Source organism: Rhea americana, unplaced genomic scaffold, assembly GCF_003343005.1.
Source record: "Rhea americana isolate MKP2758 unplaced genomic scaffold, rheAme1 scaffold_168, whole genome shotgun sequence".
In the NCBI taxonomy this organism is placed as follows: domain Eukaryota; kingdom Metazoa; phylum Chordata; class Aves; order Rheiformes; family Rheidae; genus Rhea; species Rhea americana.
In genome coordinates this window covers 837,765-848,271 of record NW_028185794.1, presented here as the reverse complement: position 1 = coordinate 848,271, position 10,507 = coordinate 837,765, and the positions used below count along the sequence as shown (strand labels likewise).

At 48.0% G+C, this 10,507-nt stretch overlaps 2 protein-coding genes and 2 non-coding genes across 4 annotated transcripts in view; 3 read left to right on the top strand and 1 right to left on the bottom strand.

Moving 5' to 3' along the window:
- Nucleotides 1–4: 4 nt before the first annotated feature.
- RPS17 (ribosomal protein S17) lies at nucleotides 5–5,062 on the top strand (the record flags this gene model as incomplete). The annotated part of the gene is made up of 4 exons (XM_085300756.1): nucleotides 5–225; nucleotides 1,336–1,441; nucleotides 3,977–4,042; nucleotides 4,938–5,062. Coding segments are annotated over 4 exons (474 nt in total), but the record flags the coding sequence as incomplete, so codon positions are not given.
- LOC146598230 (small nucleolar RNA SNORA71) lies at nucleotides 945–1,077 on the top strand. Its single transcript, XR_014895306.1, has one exon. It is a non-coding gene; the product is annotated as a small nucleolar RNA SNORA71 (small nucleolar RNA).
- Nucleotides 2,078–2,211, top strand: LOC146598229 (small nucleolar RNA SNORA71). The gene has a single exon (XR_014895305.1). It is a non-coding gene; the product is annotated as a small nucleolar RNA SNORA71 (small nucleolar RNA).
- Nucleotides 5,063–6,032: 970 nt separating the features above from the next.
- Nucleotides 6,033–10,507, bottom strand: part of TERB2 (telomere repeat binding bouquet formation protein 2) — a 5,515-nt gene continuing 1,040 nt past the window's right edge. Inside the window, exons 2-7 of the mRNA XM_085300755.1 lie at nucleotides 10,326–10,407; nucleotides 8,468–8,613; nucleotides 8,039–8,100; nucleotides 7,226–7,308; nucleotides 6,826–6,911; nucleotides 6,033–6,219 (exon numbers count right to left, since the gene is read on the bottom strand). Of these exons, the coding sequence (XP_085156881.1) occupies nucleotides 6,077–6,219; nucleotides 6,826–6,911; nucleotides 7,226–7,308; nucleotides 8,039–8,100; nucleotides 8,468–8,613; nucleotides 10,326–10,407 (602 nt within the window). The 3' untranslated portion in view covers nucleotides 6,033–6,076. The remainder of the gene's footprint in view (nucleotides 6,220–6,825; nucleotides 6,912–7,225; nucleotides 7,309–8,038; nucleotides 8,101–8,467; nucleotides 8,614–10,325; nucleotides 10,408–10,507) is intronic.

Below are 10,507 nucleotides of genomic sequence, written 5' to 3'. Positions count from 1 at the left end.
GCCCCGCGGCGGCTGCCCCGCGGCGGCGCCGCGCTTCGTTTCGCTGTGGCGTGACTCGATTTTGGCCGCCCAGGGACGCGTGCGAACGAAGACGGTGAAAAAGGCCGCCCGCGTCATCATCGAGAAGTACTACACCCGCCTGGGGAACGACTTCCACACCAACAAGCGGGTGTGCGAGGAAATCGCCATCATCCCCAGCAAGAAGCTGCGCAACAAGATTGCGGGGTAAGGCCGGCCCCAGGGTTACCCGGGACGTCGCCGAGGAGGGCGAGACCGGCTCAGGCCCGGGGCGGCGGGCGCAGGAAATCCGCTCTTGCAYGTTACTGCGGTGTGGACACGCGTGTGTGGTACGGGTCGCTGCCTCCTGCCCCGCTGGAGCTACGTTAGGATCTCTGGGGCGCTGCTSTACTGAGGGTGGCCTTGGAGAAGATGCTTCAGCTTCGGTTTTTAACTGTCCTCTCCCTGTGCTGTTGTGCCGCTTGAACAGTGGAAACGTCTTCCTGTTGGCTTTCAGGCCTTTCTTGCTAGATTGAGATGGGTTTATGGGGTGTTACCACCATTTCTCAAATGTCTGTTAGCTGCAGGATGTCAGCTGATACTTAGCTGTGCTTAATAGCAGGACTCTTGACTTGTTATATCCTCCCTTATGTAAGGACAGCGACAACATCTTCCTTGTCATTCTGGAACTGATGTGGAAACTGTGATTTTTTTTTCCCCTTCCCCCCTCCAAGGGCAACAGCGCCTAGGTTAGTGGGTTTTTTGCTGAGAAAGCTGTGAGGGTTTTCTTAAGATCAAGATCCACGCAGAGGATTTGGAAAGGAATCTCTCATAGGAGAGCCTGGGAGAAAGCAGGGCAGYGTCCTGTTGGCCATCACGGCGCAGAGGGTTTTTATGTTCGGTTTTTTCACAGGACTATGAGCAGCGCTTAAAAGTTTCGTGCTAGAACCTGCATTCGAAAGTGATTCTGGTCTTGTCTGTGACCTGGTCATGGATAGTGCAGGGAGAAGAATTTCGAAAGCTTTTCCCGTGTTTGGTGGGGTCATTCCCATCCCTCCCAAACCCTGTTACTTTCGTACACTTCTCTGGCACTAACCTTGCTCCAAGGCCATGAAATAACACCAAGGTTGTCAGCAGGATTCTGATAGCAGAACTGATTTCCCTGGCATGCCACAGGGCGGGTGAGGTGAGCTGTTCTGACTGTCTGAATCCAGTACAAAGTTGACGCAAATTCTGAGAAAGCAGGGGTAGAAAACCGAGGTTTTGCCTCCATGGGTTGAAGCTGGTATGTCAGAAAAGCAGACCCTGGATGGATGGTCTTCTGCTCATTTCCTGCAGGTATGTCACCCATCTGATGAAGCGTATTCAGAGGGGGCCTGTCAGAGGCATCTCCATCAAACTGCAGGAAGAGGAAAGAGAGAGGAGGGATAACTACGTCCCAGAGGTAAGTTTCTGGCTACGCTTGAGAGCTCACTGAGGTGTCTGTCTCCACACAGAGAGACTGTAAGGTCTGTCCGTTCTGCTTGTCCTGAGACATCTTTTCCCCTTACCACTCTAAAGGGAAAGGCATCTGTAAAGAACACCCAGATATAATGGGCTTTTTTTTTTGCTAGCGGCCTCTTAACTCCTTTAAAACAAATCCTCAGCTGTAACTGGTAGGATTTAGGTCAAAAAGGGGAGGATGGAGATGGGTTTTGGCCTTGTATCTGAGGCAGTCCTGGCTTTTCCTCAAAAATTTTGCTGCATGGCTTGACAAGAGCAGCTGACTTCTTGCATGTTGACTCTGCCGCTGGTTTGCAGGGGGGTGAAGATAACCTGTCCTCAATTTTTCTAATTTAAAATGGGGAGAAAATAACTTCATGTTATGCAGAATAATATTTCAGAGTGACTTAAAAACTAGCATACAGTAGATGTCACTAAAGAGAGGTGATGGCTCAAAATCTGTGAGCTGCTCCAGGTTTGTAAAACGGCACCAGAATGCCAATCTCTYGTAAAAGGATGCCAGGAGAGCAGAGCATTGCCCACTTGAGTGTTGTGTTTGTTGTTGGGCAGAAATGGCCGCTTGAGCCTTTCATTTTGAACCTGCATTCGAAAGTGATTTAGGTCTGGTGTGTGGCCTGRTCATTGATAGTGCAGGAAGAGGAATTTTGAAAGCATTTCCCGTGTTTGGTGGGGTTCRGTACCATCCCTCCCAAACCCTGTAGCTTTCAGACATGCTGCTGCTTGTCTGTCTGCTGGATCTCCTTAGTCAGGTTCTGATAAAACTGTTATTTTCTGTGCAGCGCAAAAAGAAATGATTGGTTCCGAGCATTACCTCTGTTCTTCAGCTCTTGTAACTCATTGGTGCTAGGGTTTGGCATAGGGTTTGGTTATATGGCAGATCATTTTAACGATGATCAAATCCTGGATCTGGGAGGAATAGGTATGATACCAGGACTGTCACAGGAGCCTTGCCAGTGCAGTAAGGCAGGCTGGTGCTGTCCTCCCCTCTTTGAGATCTCCCTCAGGGAGAACCTTACTACTTTATCATCTTGGTTGTGCTAACCCAAGGTGGGGTAGCACTGCCCTCCACAGAGACTAGGCTTTGTTCTAGGCTAAAGCCAGGGCTTGGTTTGACTTCCTGGCTCCTCCCACATCTAGAAATGATTTGTGAAATATTGGCAGCTCTGTGCAGATGCTCTTCTGTGTATCCCAAAAACTTGAGGTGTTAAGGCGTATGAAAAGTTGCAGTGACCTGCGAGGCTGTCTCGGAGTGAGCTGCACATGTTTCCTAAGCAGGTGTAAGAGGCCTAGAGGAAACCACGGAGGCGGCTCTCCCAGTATTTCACGTAATGGCTTTCTAGCTGCGTTTCAAAGGCAGGACAAGGTGGTGCTGGTGGAAGAAGTTATTCCTGATGCTTGAGGTTCTTTCAGTTCCCCCCTGAGCAGGGAAGGAATGTCTGTTGTAGCTGTCAGTGCAATATTAGTTGAACCTCAGTAATTCACTGTTTCTTGTAAAATACTTGTTGTAACGTGGCCTGTTGGGAAAGAAGTGCACAGAGATCAAGCTCTGAGGTCTTGGGAGAGGAAGGGGAGACTGCACTGAAATTACAGAGCAGAGACTGTGGTTGCTAGCCCTGAGGAGTCGAAGGGTGCAGGACTGCCGAGAGGTGCAGGCCAGGCAATCGCCGAGCATTACTGTTTGTGGCCCGGTGACGGTCAGGCTACTACTAACGTATCCTTGGTTTAGGACCCAGTCACAGAGATTTGGTGCAGCTGTGGTTCTGCTAGCCAGCAAGACATGGCAACAGAAACGAGATGGCCAAGGTTGTCTGCTGAGCTGAGCTAAAGCCAAGGAGCGCGCTGCCGTCACAGCCTGCCTAAGGCAGTGCGGGGAACCTGGCCGCAGCTCCTCTTGGGACTGTTGGTTGTTGCTTTCCTGTGACTGTGCAGTGGATGGAGAGTTGCCTTAAAACAGACGCCCCTCCGCATGTAGTGCCCCTGTGCTGGGGGGTAGTCTCTTGCTGTGTTCCAGTAGGACAGCTGGAGGGTGTAGGCGTCCACAGTATTTGCTGGCAGATGAAGCTGGTTATGCAAGGAACAGTAAAAACCTTGGTGGCACGCTCAGCCCTTCACAGGTAGTGGTCAGCGCCTGAACGCCCGAGGAAGAAGCATTTCATCTGAAGTTCCTGTGGCGTGAGTTACGTTCGCAAATGTATTCCAGGCTCATATGGTTGCTGGCACTGCAGGTTTTCCCCATGGTGGCCATCTCGTTCAYGTGGAAAAAATTGCTAGGCAGTTCTGAACGTGGGGAAGCAGCTGCGATCCCTTACAAGCAGCTCCCTTTTGGTGGGATGGGATAAGAGCTTGCCGTGGGTAGGAAGCTCCCAGCCAGARCTAACCTGCTTAGCATCTCAGTGGTAGGACAGATGTGGCTCTGGGGCCTGGTTCTGGTCTGTGCAGCACTTCCAAACTGTGCACATCTCTCTYCTGTCCCCAGGTCTCTGCTCTTGACCAGGAGATCATTGAAGTGGACCCTGACACCAAGGAAATGCTGAAGCTTCTGGTGAGTAGTCAGTCATCTTCCTGCTAGCAAGGAAGGCTTTTGCCTTTTGTAGCTGTGCTGAGACTGCCGGTGATGTCCCCAGCAGTACTGTGGGTGCAATGGAGGGCTTGATAGTGTTGGCTGAAGGTGTGAATGTTCTGCGCAAGTGACTGGGGGTTAGTTGGAACCCTGTGCTCAAAGGCAAGAAGGAGGCCAAGCTCTGTTGGCTTCAGGGGGSCGGTGGACCTTTGCTCTGGGACTTGCAGGTCAGTTAACCACCACGTAAGCTGTTCTTCCTCAAATGGGACCCTAACTGGAAAGTGGAGTGCTTGTGTCACCTTTCCTCAGAAACTCGAGGGGTTTTTTACATGGTCTCATGTAAGAGGTCTGTCCGTCACGCCTTCCCTCTTCTATGAGTCCTGGCACCTGTGGAGCGGAAGGGGAAAGGCAGAAGTGTTTCGCCCTGGACCACACTAGCAGGGTGGATGTGTGCTTCCTGCCTTCCCCACTTCCCGCACCACGCTGGCTTCCAACCCCATCAGCTCCTGCTAGTTGTGCTTGGTGTGCAGCTCTCCTTCCTGTGAAATAGCAGCAGGAACCATCTTTATCCCAAACTGAGACTATTCAGCCATAAAAGCTGAGTTTCTCCAGCTGCCTGCAAAAGTGATCTCCAGAATAGGGTGGCCTTCTTACCTTCTTATTGACACTGACATAAGCTGGTCCCAGGGTCCCCAAGGTGTGTAACCGCCTTTCGTCCTACACAGCATTTTCACTGCTTCCATTTCTGCTCTTCTTGGGAAGGGCTGGGGGGAATCTGCCTTCCCCCTCAGCGGGGTTGGGCACAGATGGGCAGCCAGGGCAGGAGCAGGGCTGGCAGCATGCAGCGCTGAGTGACTGTTCCTGTGCTGTCTTCCAGGACTTCGGCAGCCTCTCCAACCTGCAGGTCACACAGCCCACGGTGGGGATGAACTTCAAAACACCCCGAGGAGCTCTCTGAGTCTGTCGCTGTATGTCGCTTTTCCAATAAATGTGGGAAACCAATTTGGCCTACTTACTCTTTCAAAGCCTGTTTCCACATGGATGAATAGGGGTGAGCTGATTCTTCTGGGGTGCTGTGTCCCGAGGATGGTTCTCCAAGGCTTGGAGATGTGAGGGAAAATTAATACCTCCACATTTGTGGACAGATTTTGGGGGTCTTTCCTGGCTATTTGAAAGTGAGGTGCAAAGTTTTTACAGGCTTTCCTGCAGGCACCTGTGCTGCCCTCGTGGTGGTGGTGTGCAGCCACAAGAGGGCGAGTGTGATGTCTTGGTGGAGCCTGGTGGAGCTCCTCGTGTTTGCCCTGGGAGAGCCTGGGCCAGCCTCTGCCTGCTCTCCCAGCCCTGTGATGGTGCCACCCATGCTGCAAGAGGGGGTGCTGGGTCTTGTAGATGTGCGTGTACAGCAGACTGTGCTGTGGGGCAATTTCTCCCTCCTCCGCTTCCTTTTTTAATCAGGGTTGGCCACTRCACAGGCACTGCCTGCTTGCAGTGAGTCAGTGACGCTTCCATATGCTGTATCAGGAGGCCTAAGTGTCCTAAAAACTGCTGTTCACAACCACAAGATGACCATCTGATACAAATAAAAAGGCAAAGGATTTGCTCTTTTGGGGGATATCAGTCTATATTTAAGTTCACTGTGGAATTTGTTTCAAATTCTTACTAAAGAAAAGAATGTGTACAGCAGACAGAGCCAGATACTTAAATATACTTTGAACATGCTGAGCTGTAGTCAGGATAAGCCAAGCAGGGACAATTTATAAATCCCCAAGTACTGCAGAAGTTTAACTTGGAATTTCCAGTTCAATACCACCAATCTCTTTGCTATCTAATCAAAACACAGCAAGTACACAGACTGACAGTTAAAACAACCATCAGTCTGCAAAAAAAAAAAAGAGCAACTAGGCATCTAAAAGTCTAACTGGGATATTATTAAACAGAATGGATCTATGCATGTCTGGTAGCATTCTGGCAGAGCTTAATGCAAGCTTTTGTTGGGAAYCAGCCACCTGTTACTTATCATTTTCTTTTCAACTTATTTTTCACATCAGAGTAAAGGTTAATTTCACTTTGAATCCAATACGCTGTGTAACCTGAGGTGCCAGGAATGAAATCACGTAGCTCTCCAACATATTTCTTCATGTCACGAGCAGAGGCGTAGCCTGCAAACAGAAAGATCAAGTCTCATCATAGGAAGTCTGGGCTACTCCTATTAGACAAAACAAGAACTACAGGAAAAAAGGGCTGTGGAGAAGGGAGCGCAATTGCAGTCGCACCATCAGAATTGATAGCCAAGGCTGTTTTTTTTTTTTTTTTTTTCCTCTTGGAAGTTTTTAAGGGTTGGAAATAATAGATTTCAGGTAATGTCTGAGGAAAATCCCCTTCTATGATTTCCTACCCAGGCAGTTTAACTACAGCAACCTCTTATACCTAGAGCAATAACTACAGCACCACTTTTTATATTTACAACTGACAAGTAATRAGCAATACAGATGTATCAAAACCAAGCAGTGTCAATAAAAAGATGGTTACAATTAAATGCAACCTATGGCTGTTTTGGAGTCTGGCAATTGGTAAAGAGCAACTCCAAACAAATTGTATGAACATAAACTGTTCACAGCCAGGACTAGAAACAAGTCTGCACATGTTAGTAATAGAAAGAACTAAGGAATGCCCCGGACACAATATGGGCCCTGCTTTGTCAGCATCCCCCATCATTTTTAGGTATATTTTCCACTTCTTAAATGTCTACCTGTGCTAAGCTTTACCTGTCACCATGTTATTCACTGGATATTCCTGAAGTGCATGGTATGAAAATTCCCCTTGGGCTGTTGAATCTGTTTTTTCTTCACTGCTACATTGGGGAGAAAAGTAGGTGTGTTATTTCCTGTTCTGTGTATTTTCTGCAAGCTGATGGTTTGGGCTGAGTCAGCAGGCTTGGGTGGTTCAACTTTCCTTTCCTTGTGCAGCCATGCCAAAATCCAGGCTGTGGCCCTCAGTGTCACAGTAAGATCATTCCGAGGCCGTGCCTTCAGTGGCACCCRACGTGCCAAACCAGGAGTACTGCCRCAGCTTCTATTTTTGCAGGTAGCGAAGGGTGGGGGAGTGGAGGACCCAGGACATGCATCTTGCGTGTCCAAATCCTACCACCAAGGATAAGGAAAATACCTTTCAGATGGCTCTAGCGCATCTTCTGCTTGCTGCTCACTCCCAGTCTCTGGTTCCTGAAGTAGACTTTCACTGTACTGTGGCTGTCAACACACAGTTAAAGTTGTGAGCCTGATCCCTTCAACTTAATGCAGTTTGCCAAGACTGAGTCCTTCTGTGGCACAACAGGGATATTGCCTTTAAGTCACCTAGCCTACTCATCCGCATTGGGAGAAAAGGCATAAAGCTTTGGAGCATGCATCTCTTTTGAGTGCTTTCTTACCATTGCTGCTAGCTCTGTGTATAGCTTGTCAGCAGTACAAATTTGCTATTTCTGAATTTGAAAAAAAACACACTAGAAACTTGATCCAGAAGAGTGTTTTTTTTTCAGGGCTTCTGTTTTCAAGCACAATTTACAATAAAACTGGAAATCCAAACATTTTTGCTTCAAAAGGACTTAGAAATTACTTCAAGAAGGCAGTGTGCAGTGTCTCAGAGCTACACAGGGTCGTGCAGAAAGAAAATGCTCCACAGAATGGCTGAACTTGGATCTCAGCAACTCCATGGGCGGCCTGGTTATTGGAGCCCCCAGAAGGATGTATGGGGAAGACAGGATGTCTATGAGTTAGAAAAATCCCTTCTGCATGTCCCRTACTTAATCAGTGTTGTGTCCCTGGGATGTTGTGCTAGGAAAGGTCACACGCAGCAGAGTGAGCACAGGACCGTTTGATCCCGTATTTGGTCTGAGAGATGAAAACCAAGGGTCCCGGAAGTTRATGCAACTGACTTTTTTTTATAGGACAGGTCAACACCACCTCATACATCTCATCTTACCTGTTTCRCAAGGAAATCATCCATCTGCTCCCAAATAAAATTACCAATTTTTCTTCTGATTTCTGCCATGAACAAAAATAAATGAGTATAAAAGCATTAAGTAATGACACTGCCTAGCAGTCTCTGTCTAAGCAAGCCCCTACCTGCACAGGTAATCACTAACGCACTCAGACCATTGGCAGAAGCTCACTGAACGGCATTGCTAACTAATGCAATGTAATAGATTGGGCATTAATTTCTTCAAAGGCAAAACCTCATTCACTCTGCCTTTCCATCTGCCCCCAGGGAGGAAGAATCACACCCAGCAGAGGGAAATTCCCCACCCCCAGAGCAGAGATAACTGGAGTCTGATGCTGGTTTGGCATTCCCRAAAATGTCTATGCTTATGGGGAACACAGCATGGAGTAAAAAACGTCGATTTTCCCTAACCTTCTTGCAAGCAGGCAGGAGGCAGAATGAAGTGACCCAGAACTACTGACTGTTTCATTTCTGAGCTGGTACTTGCCCATGCGGAGAGATAACAAGAATGAAAAACTGTAGCTCTACCGTCTAAGTAATCTAGGCTCTCATGTATTCTGGAAGAGAAGAAAAAAGAAAAAGATATCTGGTTTCTAAAGGTAAGCCTGAAAAAAAAAAAAACCCAAACATAATTATCTTTGGCAGAGATTAAGCTGGAAGTCCAAGGCTAGCTGGCAGCTTCAGCTAAAGGGATATTATTGTTAAAACTGACCTGCTCTAATATTACTGCCTCAATGMAGGGTGAAAAAGCATGATGTCTGGCAGTTAGCACCTAAAGAAATACTGTTATTTTCTAGCTATGAGACTCATCACAAATACCAGGTTCAGCTCCCAGCTGCCTGATGCTTTCTTAGAACTGCCTGGAGGAAGAATCCAGCGGAATAAGTAAATGTGTATTTTTTTGAGGACTAAATGGCACTGTTCTGCAATCCGCTATCAAGATTAGATCAGTTCTTGGGGGAGAGGGGTTATTTAAATATTTAATATTTAAAATTTTGCATAGCCATGGAAAAGTCTTCTACCCCTCAAGTAGCAGAGTATGACCTACAGTCTAGCAGGCTGCACAAGGGATTTTTGTGGCTGAAGGGAAGTTGTTATTCTCCTAAAAAGGCTGGTTTCAGCACATGAAGGCTTTATAAAATCTAAGCCAATTTTAAGCAATAACATGTTAAGCAACCTGCTTATTTTCTAGCCATTAGGAGACCTGGTGCAGGGTTGCAGGAGGAACTAGAAAACTCTCATTCCTGCTCACATAAACGTACTTACATGATAATTCAATATACACAAATCCTCACTGAGTGGGGGAAGAGCTCGTATCATCTTTTCCGATAGTTGTCCTTCTCATGCAAAACCATTGTTGTGCGCTCTTATTTTTTTTATCAAACCAACAGAATGAAAACAGCAATTTAGCCCTTCTACAGTTGCTGCATAGTTTTTATTACCTCTGACCTGCCCTTTAAAGAGTTAATATATGTGGGGTTTTTTTTTTATTATGTGTGGTCACTCCCTTATTTATTGACACCCCTGCCTTGGAGGGGTGACTTCAGCGCAGCTATTAGATACCTCTCCCCCCCACCGTTGTTTTTTTTTTTTTTAAGCAGGTTGATTCAACATTAACAAGAAGCAGAAAGCGGTGCAATTCATGTAATTTAATGTAGCTTAACAATTTTAATTCAGTAAGTTGGAGAGTCCAGGTGGGTTTAAGTGCAGAGGCTAAGGGCAGGCAGCGCGGCGGCRGCGCTGCTATTCCTGCTGCTTTATCAGCCTGTGTCGCTCGGCTTCCCCCACAAAAAGCTGCGCCCGTATCAGCACCTTCCTTTTAACCCCCTCCACTGGAGTTAAATCAGCCTCAGGCGCGCGCAARCTACGGTATTTTTACAGCCATTTCATGTTTTGGCTGGGTCTAAGTATAGCTTATGGCAGGGCGAGCTCTCGCCAGTGGTTGGTATTAGCTCTGGTTCGGCTTATTCCGAAATAAGCCATGAAACTTGGCGGCCTCCAGTCCAGGGACTTTAAAAATGCCACCGTGATTTTTAACAGCCATTTGCCGCCATTAAATACGGGCTTAGCGCAACCCTTAACGTTGTCTATGCTTTCATTATTCTTTTGTTATCTTCCATTATATATATATATATATATATATTTTTTTTTTTAAGGTCCTTAAAGGGGGGAAGGACGATGTCTGGCTGCAGCCCTGTCCCACAGCGGCAGGGGAAGGGGACGGGGGCGACTCGCGGCTCGAGGGCGCCGCAGGGCCGCGGCAGCCTACCTCCGCGTGTCCGCGTGGGCTGCGTCGCTGCTGAAGAGGAAATCGGCGTCCCGGCGCCGGGCCAGCGCCCCCCCCTCGGCCTCTGCGGCGAAGAGGAGGGTGAGGCTGAAGGTGGGTGTGGGAGACCCCCCCCCCACCAGGGGACAGGGCTGAGCCCCACATGCTCTGCCCCTCTGAGGGGG